This window comes from Ailuropoda melanoleuca, chromosome 8 (genome assembly GCF_002007445.2).
Source record: "Ailuropoda melanoleuca isolate Jingjing chromosome 8, ASM200744v2, whole genome shotgun sequence".
Lineage (NCBI taxonomy): Eukaryota > Metazoa > Chordata > Mammalia > Carnivora > Ursidae > Ailuropoda > Ailuropoda melanoleuca.
This window is the reverse complement of record NC_048225.1, coordinates 61048860-61065079: the sequence shown is the minus strand read 5'-3', so window position 1 is coordinate 61065079 and position 16220 is coordinate 61048860. Positions and strand designations below refer to the sequence as shown.

Genomic DNA, 16220 nt, shown 5'->3' with positions numbered 1-16220 from the left:
AGGAACCCTTCAGTCTCCTGCTGAGGGGACATAGACTTGACTGCCAGTGATTCTGGAGCTGGGCAGGGCGGGGGGAGGGTTCTCTGTAGTTAAGAGCCTGTTTCTTGGCTTTTCTCTCTCTTTTTTTCCTTTGCTCATTTGTTTTGTTTCTTAAATTCCTCATGAGTGAAATCATATGGCGTTTGTCTTTCTCTGACTTCTCTGACTTATTTTGCTTAGCATTATACTCTAGCTCCATTGCAAATGGCAAGATTTCATTCTTTTTTATGGCTGAGCAATATTCCATTGTATATATATACCACATCTTCTTTATCCATTCATCAGTCGATAGATACTTGGGCTGTTTTCATACTTTGGCTATCGCAGATAATGCTTCTATAAACATTGGGGTGCATGCATACCTTTGAATTAGTGTTTCCATATTTTGGAGGTAAATACCCAGGAGTGTAATTGATTACCAGATCATAGGGTCGCTCTGTTTTTAACTTTCTGCAGAACGTCCGTACTGTTTTCCATGGCGGCTGTACCAGTTCTTAAGGATTTATACTTCAAAAAATCTATTTACTCTCATGTTTGGTTTGGAGAGGAAACAAAGATATACCTTTTCTGTCTGGCATATTTAATCAGAACTGATCTTTTCCCCTGAGGCGCTACAGGGAGGCAGCTATGGAAGTTGCAGCAGTGGAACTAGGAGGACGCTTGCTTATTGTCCCTCCTCTCTCTAGATGCCACTGAACAACTGTGGCTGATTTTTCATGTACTCCTGACCATTCTTTTTCCTTTCAGGGAAAGGTAAACTCCTAATCTGAGTGAACTGGCAGTTGCAAGGATGAAGTCATTGGTGTGCAGCAAGGGAACGGTCGGGGTGGGCGAAGCTTGCCCACTCTTGCTTCGCCCATTACTTATATTGAAGGGGAGGGTTCAGGATGAGGGAGGGACCATCCCCCTTTGCCCTGTTCTGCATTCACATCTAGCTTGCCAGATGTGGCCACGCTTAGTAGGTCAGTGGCTGTGAATCAATAGGAACATGTCGTGGCTTCACATCTGCCAGTGGAGCGGGGAGAGGCTCGGCGGGCTGGAGAGACATCTTTACCCCTTGATCAAGCTTCTCTGGGAGATGTCACTTATTTAGGTGGGTGAGAGGAGCTGCACCTGCTCTCCCTTTATCTCACCTGCAGGCAGTAGAGACTTGGGGTACAACTGTGAGTACCCCCACCATGCTTCTTGGCTTTCGTGAACTTTGTCGAGTATTAATCCCGCAGCCTCATTCTTTCCTCCCAGCTGGGTCAGCACTTCTCTAGTGAGTTAACTGTCTTTTTCTTACCTCCTTGTCAGAAACATGTGCTGTCAACAATGGAGGCTGCGATCGTACCTGTAAGGATACTTCAACAGGTGTTCATTGCAGTTGTCCTGTTGGATTCACTCTCCAGTTGGACGGGAAGACCTGTAAAGGTAGCCTGTGTCTCTCTAAGTTGCTACTGTGTGGGGATAAAGGCAGCTCTTCCCCTCCGTACCTCCTGAGAGACTCCAGAAAGCTTATGATTCATATTGGTGGAAGCTTTTCTTCCCTGGCCTAGTGGAAGATTATAATTGAGTAAGCTTAATTAGAACCAACTTAATTACACTAACTGTTGAGAAGGTCAGCTTCTGCAAGCATCAGATAACCCAGGCAGCGGCCTTATTAGAAAAAGGCAGAAGTTCAAGAAAACATTCATTTGCAGGTGATAATATCAGCATATCATAAATAACAGCCTAGAGATTATTATATAAATAACAGGCAAGATTTTTATCCAGAGAACTTAATGAATAGCTGTACAATTAACCTTTACTGATGAATGGAGACCTCAGTGACCTGTTAGTATTTCATGGGCAAGAGTACAAAGGCTTAGTTCTTTAACATGATACAAATAATACAGATAAATACAGATAACCAGTTACCAGATGAAAGTGAGAGAAGAGAAGATTAATTTGAGTATCAGGAATCATTTAAAAGCATTGAGGCTACTTGATCGTCGTGTAATTTGCCAAAACAAATGTTCTAATTCCTAATAACTTTAATCATTAAACTGGAATGGAAAATATACTGAAGGGAGCCATCTTATCTCTAGAGAGCAGTGCAAGGGTGGGAATATAGCAGGACATCACCATTCTTTCCCATAATTTGTTTCCTTAATGCTAGCTAAGGGTAGCACCAGTCGGAGTTCTCAAGGGGCTGAGGCACATGTCTTTCCCAATTGGTTCGGCCAGACAAGAAAACGTGTAAGATTAAAAACATCAGCAAACATCCTTACATGCTTTCACGGGTCTGTTTTCGTTGCAGAGAGTAACGAAGCACACACACAATAGCCCGTCAGGGGTTTGTGGGAAAGCAGGCCAGTTTCGCTCTCTGATTTGCCGATGCTTGCCCGTTACAGATATTGATGAGTGCCAGACCCGCCATGGAGGTTGCGATCATTTCTGCAAAAACACCGTGGGCAGTTTTGACTGCAGCTGCAAAAAGGGATTTAAATTACTAACAGATGAGAAGTCTTGCCAAGGTATGTGCTGAAACGTAGCTGTGCTGTGCAGTGCCCACTGGCTGGAGCTGAGAAGGTGAAACCCCACGCTGGCAGGGACTGGCTCGTTGGGCTTCTCGATGGAGTCATTCATCCAACCTCCAGCCCATGCTTCACTTATTTCATCTGTGGGTAGAATAAAAGCAGTGATGTGGCTCACAGGTATATTTTGGACATTAAGCTGTTAATGATTACGGAACACCTCAAAGACTCCATCTGCTGTGATGACAGCAGAGCTCGCTGCTGGAAACGGCATGGATCACAGGGTGTAAACAGGTTGTATTAGGGTGTTGAGATTGTGAATCATTTTTCTTTTCTAAATTTTCCTTTAATTATAACAAAACTTGGTGGCAGAAATATGTAGATTTAGTTAACATACCTTACCTTTTCCTAGAGAAAAGTGGGGGTCAACCCATAATCAAGGTCATGCACCAGTTGTTCTCTTCCTTATAGCCCTTGTTTTAATGACCAACCAGCCTTTGGGGCTTGGGGAGAAGGACGGTGGAGAGGGAGGGAGGGAGGGGATTGAGTGGAGGCAAGGCTGGTCCGTGGTCAGGCAGGATTTCAGACCCCCTTTTAGATGCACTCCTCCCACACAAGGGGTATCAAGGGAGCATCTTGCAGTTGTTGTTATGAATAACTCTTTGGGGGGGGTGGTAAGCTGTGTTGGGTGAGGGGCACCATTGATCTTTTCAGATGAGCGCCTTTTCTGCCCTTTGGCTATACAGGAAGCCGCTCTAAGGAAAGATGTGCTGTCATGTAATCTTGTTCCATTTCTGAGAACAAGAACAGCCTAACTTATTTTGTTAGAAATCCCAGAATTAGGGGCGCCTGGGTGGCACAGCGGTTAAGCGTCTGCCTTCGGCTCAGGGCATGATCCCGGCGTTATGGGATCGAGCCCCACATCAGGCTCTTCCACTATGAGCCTGCTTCTTCCTCTCCCACTCCCCCTGCTAGTGTTCCCTCTCTCGCTGGCTGTCTCTATCTCTGTCGAATAAATAAATAAAATCTTTAAAAAAAAAAGAAATCCCAGAATTAAATCAAAATTAGAAAATAATATCTTTCACTTCAGGTAATAAAAATGTAATATTACTCTTTTTTTTAACCTTATGGTGTGTGAATTAGGTTTCTCTCTTCTTTTTGTCTCTTAATACATAATTTGTTAGGCAGTTCAAGTGTAGCCCTATTAAACCCAACAAGTTCGTTCTAGATGATTCTTGCATGGCTTTCCTTCATTTGACTTGGAAAGCAAATTTGATGTTCCACATAATGTTTCATAATGTATAGAGCAAGAAATACTGTTTAAGCTGTGTAAACACATTAAAAAGGAATTAGAAAAGTGATCTCATTATTTTTGGCAAAGCAACAGCCCATGATGTGCAGCCGAAGCCAGCTACTGAACAAGTCCACTCTCTCGACAACTGGCTGATATTAATAACAGAATTCATAGAGCGACATCAATTACTAGGGAAGAAATGGACTTTTTAAAATTTTTCACTGATTGGTCTTGGTAGAAGAAATATTTTCACAGAATAAATTTACTGAAGAAATTGCCAGGATTTCTGGGAAAAGCTAGTGATGAAGAGGTTTTGTAAGAATTTGCCCTGTTTAATTTCATTTTTTTCAGTCCTCCAGTTCCTTCCAAGTGTTTGTTTTTTATTAACATAGTTTCTTATGGCACATTTGATGTTGAAAAAGAGATCTAGCTCTGGGCTAGTTAGCTTCCACTGAGTTCTGCACTGGTCCTGGTTTATCCATCTGGAGACACAAGTCGTAACTCTGTTAAAACCCTCCAAAGAGTTGAGGAAGTAAAGCACCGAAACTCTAGTCTATAGCAAAGATGTGAGCACCAGACCGGGGTCGAAGAGATGATTAGACTGGCAAAGGCAGCCTCCTGAGGCTAGTTTCCGGGATTTCAGCTGAAGCCAGCGATGCCTCGATGCCTCCGCATTGAACCAGGACAGGAGGGGCTCTGTGGGTCTGAACCATGGCAGAAGAACAAAGCCAAGGGATTGGCCAAGAGGATCCAGTTTGGAGCTTAACCACCAAATTTTAGTGTCTGCAACAGAAAATCACTGAGGATGTTAGCGTTTGTGCATTCTTTCGGTGCAGAAGACATTAAAATCCAATTGGCCTTTGGGGCCAGAAGACTAATTCTGGAAAGATAGGAACCAGATTTATTTCCAACCCAACTGTTTTCTCCTTTCCATTTGCTATAGCTTATTTAATTGTACTGTTGTCTTACCAAAAGTAATAGAACAACAGTAATGCATGGATCGCACCTTACCGTTTACAGACCCTTTTAAGGGTTTGTTATCTCAGTTAGCTTCATTTAAATATTTTAAATTACTCAGCCCTGCAAATAAGCATGGGAAAGAGAGAGAGAGAGACCAACTGAGCTTAAAGGCAAGTGCAATTTGCAACAGAATTTGGAAATAAGGATTCTGGTTGTGAGTATACCTATTGCAGGCTGCTCAGCATTTTCTTTAACACAAGTGAGCAGAAGAACTGATGGATACTTTTTAAATTCTGTTTATGTTGTTTTTATTGCTGGTCAATAAGTGGAGTTATAAACCTGTTCTTTCCGCTCACCCCTCAGAGTTGGCTTCAGCTCCCCTCTCCCTTTGACAATTACAGATGTGGACGAATGCTCTTTGGATAGGACCTGTGACCACAGCTGCATCAACCACCCCGGCACCTTCACGTGTGCTTGCAACAAAGGCTACACCCTCTATGGCTTCACCCACTGCGGAGGTGAGCAGAAGGCCCCTCTAGAGGCAGGGCAGGTTGGGCCTGCAGGGAAGCCGGGCCTACCTCCCACAGTTTCCCCAGGTCAGGGTCAAGTTTCCAATATTGGGGAATGAATGGGGCATTTTAGTGCAGTCGTAGTGAGTTCGTCGACTCGAGGGAAGCATCTGCTAGGGGAAATCTATTCACATCGATCCCTTCAGCATGTTACGTTATGGAGCAGAGAGAACTGAACTCATCAACTGTGAACTCTTCATTGACTTTATTGGTGTAGTGTATTCAGATGGTGGGAGCAACTCTCAGGGTTGTTATAGTTGGAACCTGTCTGTTGGAACTTCCCAGTAGATGGTAAAGTCACAGTCCTCAGAGAGACTTGGCAGGGCACCAGCCATTTCCACAGCCTTGCTGTGCCCAGGAACTCGCTGAGAAGCCTGTTTCGAGACCTGAGCTGGTTTTTGAGCAGGTCTTTGAGCTGGAAGTGGACCATCGAGTCCATCTTTCTGCGCTGTGCCCATGTAGCCCGGTGTTCTGATGTCATTTGTCCTGATGCTCATGTAGACGATGGCATAAATCAGATCTGACATCAAATGACTCCCACCGTGCCCCCCGATCATGCGGTTCATTCAACAGTCTTTGAGAATACAGATTCAGATTCTGATTTGGAACGGCTGGCGCTCCCGAGGGGATACTGAGCATCCGAATATTTGGGGACCATGGGCTTACATACTTCCCGCCCAATTCTTGTGCCCTGTGCTTAAGAAGAATGGATAGCAGTGACTTGGTATAGGTAGCATTGTCTCTGTTCTCCTTTTCAATACATCATTGACATGGCTAGATACATCCTTTCCCAGTCCATCAAGAAACCCCAAGGATCTACGCCCCGAGTACGGATATGTGTCTGGGTTTTAGGTGGAGTTGCCTTCCAACCTGGACTCAGTCTTGGGTGGATGGGGATTAGTGAAGTCATTTTCCTTCTCTATACTTCAGCTACTGAATATGAACTGTCCAGTGAGGCATCCGAACTCTGTCTCCCTTGGCACGTAGCCCAGCAAGATGGTAGCGTTTCACATCGGAGGCCTGGGCAGTGTTTGCGTTTGGACACGTGAAAGTAGAGTGTGCCTGCTTCTGAGTATCCTTAGTGGGGGAAATATTCGGTTCAGAATGGAACTTGAGACCATCCTGGCAAAGCCTGTGCCGGGAAACCCACGGGGGGGAGTGGGGTCAGCCGGTGCCCAGTGCACATCCCAAAGGCAGTTAGCGCCTTCCCTAGGTTTAGTGAGTTTAGACCCTGTGACTTCCCTCTGCTCCTTCCTCAGGGGAGGGGCGGTGTCAGCCTGGTCACAGTGGGCTGCTGTGACAGGAGACTGTTTCCTTCTGCAGACACCAACGAGTGCAGCGTCAACAACGGGGGCTGCCAGCAGGTCTGTGTGAACACAGTGGGCAGCTACGAATGCCGATGCCACTCTGCATACAAGCTCCACTGGAATAAAAAAGACTGCGTGGGTAAGGGGTGCCATGGCTCACAGTCAGCGGGCTCACACTGGCGCGGCAGCTCTGTCCCGACGGGGCCCGGAGTGCGCCCACCCTCATCCCGTCCCTGCGTGTCTTCCCTCACTGGCTGCAGCCATTCTTGAAATAGTGCAAAAACAGGAGATACTTTACAGGCTCTTCTGTGTCTCCTTCTGTGCTTCTGTGTAGGTTGGAACTCACGTCGGTTCCCCCGCATGGGGGAGAAATAGCGCACAATTCTTCAGCTTAGAGGGGATAGTGCCGTGTCTTGTGTTCTGTGCTATCAGCTCTACCTTCTTTCCTTTGGGCCTTGGATATTTGGGACTCACCTGGGAGTGTCCTGCTCTTTCTGCAAGTGTCTGCTTTTTTGTCCTGTCTAGAGGTGAAGGGGGTCCTGCCCACTAGTGTATCACCCCAGGTGTCCCTGCGTTGCGGTAAGAGTGGCGGAGGAGACAGGTGCTTCCTCAGATGTCACTCGGGCATTCACCTCTCTTCAGGTGAGTGGGTCCCAGTCCCTGGGGCAAGTCCTCGTGCCAGGGCCAGGCCTTCCTGGCCATTCGGTGTTAGTTGCCCTCAAAGGGTTTCCAGGTCTTTGGCCGGCTGCCCCTTGACCACCAGAGGCCCATGCTTTGAGACCCCATGTGCTGGGCATTTGTCTAGTGGTTTCTGTGGAATGGGGGCCGGGGAGTGAGTTTAGCTCTACCAGGAGAGACTGTAACCTTGCCACATGCTGACAACCCACATTCTGTCTGTCAGGACCGCAAGAGGCCTACTCTGTCGCCTGTGGCTCTTCCTCTTCTCTCAGGAGCAAACAGCAAAAATCAAATGACTCTGCTTTTGGGGGTAATTACCAAATCTGTGTGTTCTCTCTGGGGCTCACTGTGTTAAATGGGCTCCATTCTTGGGGTGCTGTTCTTGGGCGTTGGCTTTATTTTCTTTTCTCTCAATCTCCTCAATGCTGTGAGCACATTACAGGCTGTTCTTGCCCACAGCCTTGGTGCCTGAAAACTGACTCACCACGTAACTGGTACTTACTGAGTGTCCACTACGCTGGGGGGCTCCGTGTTCAGCCCTGGTGGGTCATGATGTTGGGCAGAGGCCCACAGAGCTCTGGGGTCTGGAGACTCAGGTCTCCCAAACTCCCCGTACCTCACAGGCCGGGCAGGCAGTGTGTGCCTGGAGCACACGACGTTGGTGGAGATGGACGTAGGCGTGACTGGCGGCAAAGATTCTTTCCAGAGAGAATCCCAAACCCTTCCTAGTTTGTCAGAAGACAAAGAATGAAATTTAAAGATTTTAAGTAGCCTCATCCTCCCAGAGTTAGACATCTCTGTGATTACATCATCAGAACAACGGAATGAGGAAATGATTCTTTTTTTTAAATTAAGATTTTATTTATTTATTTGAAAGAGAGAGAGAGTGAGCACAGGCGCAGAGGGAGAAGCAGGCTCCCCACTGAGCAGGGAGCCCGATGTGGGACTCGATCCTGGGACTCTGGGATCATGACCTGAGCTGAAGGCGGACGCTTCACGACTGAGCCACCCAGGCCCCCAAGGAAATGATTCTTGATGTCCATTTTACATATATGAGCAGAGCTAGAGGCCCAAAGCATGATAATAGTACTAGAATATATTGATTGAGCAGTTAAAATATACCAGCTGCTGTATCACATGTCTGAGCTGATGGAATTCATACTGAAGTACTTAGGGAAATTTTACTATTCTTCTCATTAATCAGAACCTGAGGTCCAGAGAGGTGAAATAATGTACCAAGAGTAACTCAGATAGAAAATCGTGGAGTTGGGATTTTAATCAGGATGGGCAAGCTGACAGTTAATAGTTATTCAGTTCTTACTGTGTGCCAGACAGTAGGCTAAACTTTTTTTTTTGCATCATCTCATTTAATCCTCACAGTAATGTAGGCACCTTAATGTAAGTACCCCAATTTTGTCTATTTTACAGATGAGGAAACTGAGGGTTAGGGAGTTAGGAACCTAACTTGCTTAGATTCATCACGAGTCAAAGAGCTAGAGTATGAATCCTGGACTTTGGCTCCAGAGCTTGACATATGGTTAAGACTGATTGTGGGGGGAGAGCAGAATTTTGCACACGAGGCCCTCAGAGTGGGACCTTTACTGCCCCCAGAGCCCAAACATCTTAGCCGCATTTGGTGAGTGCCATCCTTGTCTGCTCCCTCAACTTTGTCCTCCCAGGAAAGGCTTCTCCAGGAGAATCTGCCCTTCACCATTTCCCTCAGCAGTTGTGTCCAAATTTGAACTAGGGGATTCTGGTCTTCTTTGTCAGGAAGGCACAAAAGTGACCTCATAGTTCATCTCAGCGTTGAGGTCATTTGGGGCCCTCTCTTTATTATATTTGAGCATTGGATTCATTTCAGCTGGAAGGATAAGTGTAACTCTTAGAAGGCTCCTGGGGTTCCCAGCCTCAGGGTCATGAACCAAATCTTTTGTGGTCTCGGGAAGAGAGGGGCTCACGGTGTGCAGTGTGTGGTGGGACCCAGCCTCGGGATAGCTCGCCATCACCCACTGGGTCTTTCCATTCCTTTGCCTCTGAAGGTAACGTCTTTCACTTGTTTCTTTCTGAAGATGACGCCACCGTCAGGACAAGTGTAACCTTTAAACTAAATGAAGGCAAGTGTAGTTTGAAAAAGGCTGAGCTGTTTCCCGAGGGTCTGCGAGCAGCACTACCAGGTATGGAATCAGACGTCTGGTGCAGGGAGCTTGTTTGCGTGTTGGGAAAGGGGCCTGTAACTTGCTGAGCCCTTCAGATGGGATTGAACAGTCCAGAATCTCTAAGGACTCTCTCCACAGGAGGAAGAGGAGCCTAGCCTAGCACCCCTGTATAGCTCTGGAGTTCAGAGCTACTTGAGGGCTTCCTTTGCTGGGCACACATGGTGAGCTCTGGAGAAACCTGTGAGTTCACTGGAGTCAGTAAGGGCTTTAAGATGTATTGGCATTTGTGATTATATTGGGTTAAATTTTCTAGATCTCAGAGTTCGCTTGGAATATAAGACAAAGAAGAGAAAGGTTTGGTTCGGGATAATCTCTGATGAGCAATGATGTAATATCCAGCTTTCCTGCTGGATCAAGTCTTTGGAGGCAGTGACTCCATTGGCTTCAGCAGAACAAACACCATCCAAGTAAGACTGGCCTTGTAGAGAAGAGCAGAACCCAATACTCCTCTCCCCCCAGCTCACATTTCCAGTATTGGTTCATAAAATAATTTTAGAGATTAAAAAAATCATGACTCATGTATTAGGGTTGCTTCTTTCCCCAGTTTGCCATCACATAAATCATACAAATAAACAGGAAGCCCACTGTGGTCACTTTTGGCTGCATATTTTAAAAACTGAGGTTAATTTTGGTACCTCCATTTGATGGAATGTTATGCAGCTATTAATTATGTGTTTTAAAGAATGTTTAATGACATAGGAAAATGTTCTTGATGCTAAGATAGAGAGGGGAGAGTAAGATTTCATTTATCTAATACAATACATATATCTTTGTGTAAGAAAAAGTGTGAGTAGAAGAAAAAGAAAGGAAACTCACTATCATTAGTAGTAATTATATCTGGGTGGGGGGAATGACAGGAAATTTTCATTTTTTTCTTCTGTATTTTCTAAATTCTCCACAGTTGAGCATTTATACTTATTTTATTTTTAAAAGAATTATTTATTTATTTATTTGAGGCGGGGAGGGGCAGAGGGAGAGGGAGAGAGAATCTCAAGCAGATACCTGCTGAGCATGGAGCCCAGTGTGGGCCTCAGTCCCATGACCCCGAGATCATGACCTCATGATCAAGCCACAGTCAAGAGTCAGCTGCTCAGCCAACTGAATCACCCAGGCGGCCTAACATTTATCCTTTTGGATCAGAGGAAAAAAGCATTGTTTAAAAATAGTCTTGGTCTTTAGTCTCCTTAATGGTATTATACTATGTTAATTTCTCAGTGTTGATAAATATACAGGATAATGTAAGATGTTAGCATTAGGAGAAATTTAAAAGAGTATATGGGAACTCTTGGTTCTATCTAGGCAGCTTTTCTGCAAATCTAAACTTATTTCAAAATAAAAAGTTTAAAATATAGATTCAGGAAAATTGAAAGAGAGAAAGGTTCAAAATATGTTTAGTTTGAGGTTTGAAGTTAGCCTTTTGAAAAGGTGAGGGGAATTTTCCAGGGGAGGGGTGGGACGGAATGGGATTGATTTGCCTCCTCCTTCCTTTGGCTCCTGATGACCTATTGCTTTGAGCACCCTCGTAATGTCAAAGAAGAATATGGTACAGATGATCCATCAATTAAATAAAGTGAGAGTTCAAACGAGTTAACAGTCATTAGCTAAGAGATCCACTGGAAGCCACGGGGGGTGGGTGGGGGTGGGGAGAGAAACGGCCAGAGTCCGGAATCGGGGTGTGCAGAGCCCTGCCTTCCGCAACACTTCCTCCCACCCTGGATGCCTTCATGATGTTGTTTGGTTCTTGAGATGCTTGGCGCTGTGTGTTGCCCCTGGTTATGTCAAAAATGAGACAGCACTGTTAATGTGCTTTCCAGCTTCCCCTTCGGGTTGGAATTACTCCAAGCTCAGTCTGCCTGAAAGCAGGAGTCGGTTTCCTTTCCACTCCTGTGCTCATTCCCTATTTGAAGCCTCAGCCCCTGCTTGGTACATCACAGTCGGCTCTAAGGAAACCAACCGTGAGAACAAGAGCACACCTTAGCAGACCGTCTGTTAGGACCGCAAGGCGACCCCCGTGCCTGTCTTCCATGTATGTGGCCGGTCAGTCATACACATCCAGCGTTCATCCATGAAAATAATTGTCAAGAGCGAAATTGTTAAGTTATATAGAAGGCTCTTTGAAATTAAAATGTCATCATGCTCCAAGCTGAGGCTTGCAACGTCTTGGCATCTGGAGTTAATCACTTAGTCCCTTGAGAGTTGTTTTAATGAAATGTTTACTGAGCTCTAGCGAATGTTCAGCTGAGTGCTTTGCCAGGATCAGGCTTCCGATAATTTTGTTTCTTCATACAGAGAAGCAGAGCTCAGTAAAAGAGAGCTTCCGCTACGCAAACCTTACATGCGCCTCCAGCAAGCAAGTCCCGGGAGCCCCTGGCCGCCCAAGCGCCACTAAGGAAATGTTTATCACTGTTGAGTTTGAACTTGAAACTAACCAAAAGGAGGTGACAGGTTGGTTTGAAAACAGTCTTTGGTGCCAGGCTTCTCACAGCTTGCCCCTTATTCCTTTGCTTTTCACTTTTCGTCGTTCTTGGGGGGGAGGGGGAAGGAATGCAACCACTGAGGTATCTCCTGTTTGTTGTTGTTGTTTTCACTCCCAAACTAAACTGAATTGGTTTGGAACCTCATTTTTTTTTTTTTAAAGATTTTATTTATTTATTTGACAGAGATAGAGACAGCCAGCGAGAGAGGGAACACAAGCAGGGGGAATGGGAGAGGAAGAAGCAGGCTCATAGCAGAAGAGCCTGATGTGGGGCTCGATCCCATAACGCCGGGATCACGCCCTGAGCTGAAGGCAGACGCTTAACCGCTGTGCCACCCAGGCGCCCCTGGAACCTCATTTTTATCTGTTTCATAAAAACTCAAAGATTCCATTTTGGTCCACAAATTTCTGTTTGAATCAAATGCTGCCCAGCCTGCGAGGTACCCAGGCCCAGGTACCCCCCCATTCTGTCCACAGGGAGCTGTGGGTGTCGGTGGGTCCCGCAGTGGGTCCGGACATCCTCACATGCCGCAGCCTCCTCCCCTCCCCCCACGGCGATCCCTCTTGTCTCGGTAGCTTCTTGTGACCTGAGCTGCAGCGTCAAGCGAACAGAGAAGCGGCTCCGGAAGGCCATCCGCGCGCTCCGGAAGGCTGCCAACAGGGAGCAGTTTCACCTCCAGCTCTCGGGCATGGACCTGGAAGGGGCAAAGAAGTCTCCCAGAACATCCGAACGCCGAGTGCAGTCCTGTGGAGTGGGCCAGGGCCATGCAGGAAACCAGTGTGGTGAGTGACCTGCTGGTCGGGCCATTCTTGCTGACAGAATTGTCTTGAGCTCCGTGAAGACTCAGGGTAACCAAAAGTGTGGCCTTTCTCCCTCGCTGGGCTTACTCCAGAGAGTACTGTGGACCCCCACTGTCATTTGGGAACTACATGTTGGGGTCTGCTGTGTCTGCCGGACCAGGAGCTCCCCAGCGCCTGGCACAGTGGCTTGTGGTGGGCACTTCATAAATGTTTGCTGATTTGAAGAATGGAAAGGAAGAGGTAGGGTGATGAGGACAGAGAGTGCTGACCCTAAAGGGTCTGAGGGGCGGTGGTCTTCAGAGCACTGCGGCCCTGGGCAGGGGCAGGACTATAGGTATGAGGCACCCATAAGCCTCCTGCAGACCCCACTGTCAGTTTCTGTCATCTCCCTCTGGCCCAGCTGGTGGTGGCCATAAACAGTCTCCTGTCCATAGTTTCGTGCAGAGGAAGTCTTGGGGGCCACTTGGCAGCCTTATGAGATCCCTGAGCTTCAGCCCAAGACTCCTTGTAGTGACAGTTCCATATATGGGTGTGTGTGTATGTGTGTTTCAGAATTAAGTTTGAGACCCGGCTTTTGAACAACACCAATTCATGAAGTTCTAGGCAAGAGGAACCTGGGCAAGAGCTTCTAGGGTGGTAGTTCTTGCGATTTGTTTGTTGGGGGAAACTGTTCTGGGCATTTATGGGAGATTCTGCCTTTGGAGGTAACCCCTTTATCGTCTCACTTAATGATAATCATGGTAATGATTTCTTGAGTTTTCATCTGACACAAGTACAACATTAAGACGGTACCTGCATTATCCTTCAACCTGAACGGCCATCAGGTTGGTGTTATTATCTCCACTTAACAGATGAGCAAAGCGGAGCTCAGAGGGCCAGGCTCTTCTGCTCTAGATCACGTTGAAGGTCTGACTCCAAAGCCTGTGCTCTGGTCCAACCCAAGGAAGGTGTGTTTCGATAACAAGACCCTCCCAGAATAAATTGATGTCCTTTCTCAAGCGTCATTAGAAGGCCCTAGAAGTGAGGCTTGAGCTAAGGAGTAGTAAGCCAGTGTTTCTGAAGAAGCAAAGCCGAGCCCAGGGCACTCATTCAGGAGAATTGTCAGCAATAATCCCCCAGCCCAAACCCATTGCTTTGCCAAAACATAGTAAAAATCAAGTGTAAAATCAAGTGTAATTGTCCACCAGGGGCTGGTTCTCAAATAGTCTTGACTTATTCTAGCTGACTCTCTTAAAAAGAAGAAAAAAGTTAGAAAGGACCCAGCTGGTTGGTTTGTTCCCATTTAAAATTCTCAGAGTTCCAGTTTCCATACCAAAAGGGTGACGAGAGTTGGCTGTTGCTGACCTACTTTTCAGGGTGAGCTGCAGAAACTGTCAAGGACAGGCAGGCCAGTCTTCCTGCTGGCCTCTCAGAGCTCAACTGCAGCCCCTTTTCCCATTTGCTATCCTGATCGGGAGAGGCCGTGTAGCCTTGCCAGGGAGCCTCTGTGGCCAGTTAAGAAATCAGGCAAAACTAGCGTATTACCAGTGCTACCAGGACTGTGCTCCTGGGAGAAAGGCGTAGGAATGAGGGTCAGGAGTTTCTTTACAGAGGCCTCATGACCATGACAGCTTATGAAAGACACGGTAGCTGTTGTGGGTGTAAACGTGTCCTGAGATGCTTGTCCGCTAAGTTGGGTTGGGTTTGTTACTGAGAGACCATGTGTCTTGTCTCAAGAGCTCCCTCTAGCAATGCATGAATTTTGTAGCCTGCAAGGAACCAAATCAGGTTCACCCTGTCTGATAGCAATGTTGAAGATTTTAGCATGTAGAGAAAACAGCGTAAAGAATTACCAGTGAAATTTCTTCCTACTGCTGAAGGGAGGAAGTGTGTATAAGGAGGGGTTGCATGTGTTAATTAGAGAGATGGGGTAACTGGGTGATGGGCATCAAGGAGGGCACGTGATGTGATGGGCACTGGGTGTTATACGCAACCAATGAATCATTGAACACTACATCAAGAACTAATGGGGGGCTTTAATGTGGCGGGGGCGCTTTAATGTGGCGGAGCTTGAACACCGCTCCCATGCCCCTGAGCTTTGGGGTTGAGGTGGAGCGAAGGCAGCAGGCACAGGGCGACCACTGTCGTGGGCCGCCGCAGCTGGAGCTCGACAGGAGGAAGAGACCAGCCTGAACACCCACGGAATCAGCCTGAGACGCAGGAAGATACATCTGGATCTCTACAAATGAACATCTCCAGCGCTGAGTATTGAGGTATGAAGCGGGGAGCCGTGAAGCCGCGCACAGATATTGGAAGATAAACGGAACAGGGAGGGAACCTCTGCGCTCGGGCGCCGGGAAGCTGTAGTGACCTGCACGGGGGGACCGGGCGGACTCGCGGACTCTCTGCAAGAGAACAGACTGAGACCGTGAGCTGGGGAATGCACATGACCAGTCTGAAAACCGGAGCGCCAGAGTGCTCACTGGAACCAGACTGAGACGGGGAGCTCCGGGAGCGCACGGGGGTGGCTGGCGGTGGTGTTAGAAACACAAAGGACAGAGACATGCCGGCCCGGAAGTGAGGGCTGGGACGCCGGGTGTGGGGAGCACATCCCAGGATGATGCAGGGTTGAGCAGCACCAACAGAAACAGAGTTAAAGTGGCCAGAACATCAGTGGAGAACGGGCCGCGATCCCTCTGTTCTGAGACAGAGGCTGGGATTCGGCCACTGCTGCTCTGACTCTCAGAAGAGCACAGCAAACCGCCAGGGAAAGCCGCCAGAGAACAAAAGCCTGGAAATACCGGCTCACGGTGTGCGCATCCCCATCCCCCCTCGCAGGGGACACGGAGACTCTACCCAAACAGGGTTGCCTGAGTATCGGCGTGGCAGGCCCCTCCCCCCAGAAGGCAGGCTGAAAAATCAAGAAGCCCACATCCCTAAGATCCCTATAAAACAAGGGCGCACGGCCTGGGTCCCAGGCAATAATTTGGGCTCTGGACAACCCCGCAACCTCTCCTCATCAGAATGACAAGAAGGAGAAGTCCCCCCCAGCAAAGAAAAGACAATGAGTCTGTGGTCTCTGCCGCAGAACTAATTGATATGGATATAACCAAATTATCAGAAATGGAGTTCAGAGTAACAATGTCAAGGTGATGAGTAGACTTGAAAAAAGTATTAACGAAAATGTTAATGAGAATATAGAATCTGTAAACATGGAAATGTGAGCGAATCTGACAGAAATTAAAAATTCTATGAGCCAAATGCAGTCAAAACTAGAGGCTCTGACGGCCAGGGTCACCGAAGCAGAGGAACGTATCAGCGAATTGGAGGATGGATTAGTAGAAGAGAAAGCTAAAATAGAATCTGGACTCAAAAAAATCCATGCTCAAGAATGTAGGTTACA

General features: G+C 47.1%; 1 protein-coding gene across 5 annotated transcripts in view; it reads left to right on the top strand.

Moving 5' to 3' along the window:
* Nucleotides 1-16220, top strand: part of SCUBE2 (signal peptide, CUB domain and EGF like domain containing 2) — a 63510-nt gene that overhangs the window by 23879 nt on the left and 23411 nt on the right. For 2 of the 5 annotated variants that reach the window (XM_034666534.1, XM_034666532.1), the window contains exons 8-16: nucleotides 1336-1452; nucleotides 2415-2537; nucleotides 5193-5309; nucleotides 6684-6806; nucleotides 7193-7309; nucleotides 7569-7655; nucleotides 9385-9519; nucleotides 11851-12006; nucleotides 12614-12820. In XM_034666534.1, the coding sequence (XP_034522425.1) occupies nucleotides 1336-1452; nucleotides 2415-2537; nucleotides 5193-5309; nucleotides 6684-6806; nucleotides 7193-7309; nucleotides 7569-7655; nucleotides 9385-9519; nucleotides 11851-12006; nucleotides 12614-12820 (1182 nt within the window). The remainder of the gene's footprint in view (nucleotides 1-1335; nucleotides 1453-2414; nucleotides 2538-5192; nucleotides 5310-6683; nucleotides 6807-7192; nucleotides 7310-7568; nucleotides 7656-9384; nucleotides 9520-11850; nucleotides 12007-12613; nucleotides 12821-16220) is intronic. The other 3 variants (XM_034666537.1, XM_034666536.1, XM_034666533.1) reach the window with 2 other exon arrangements.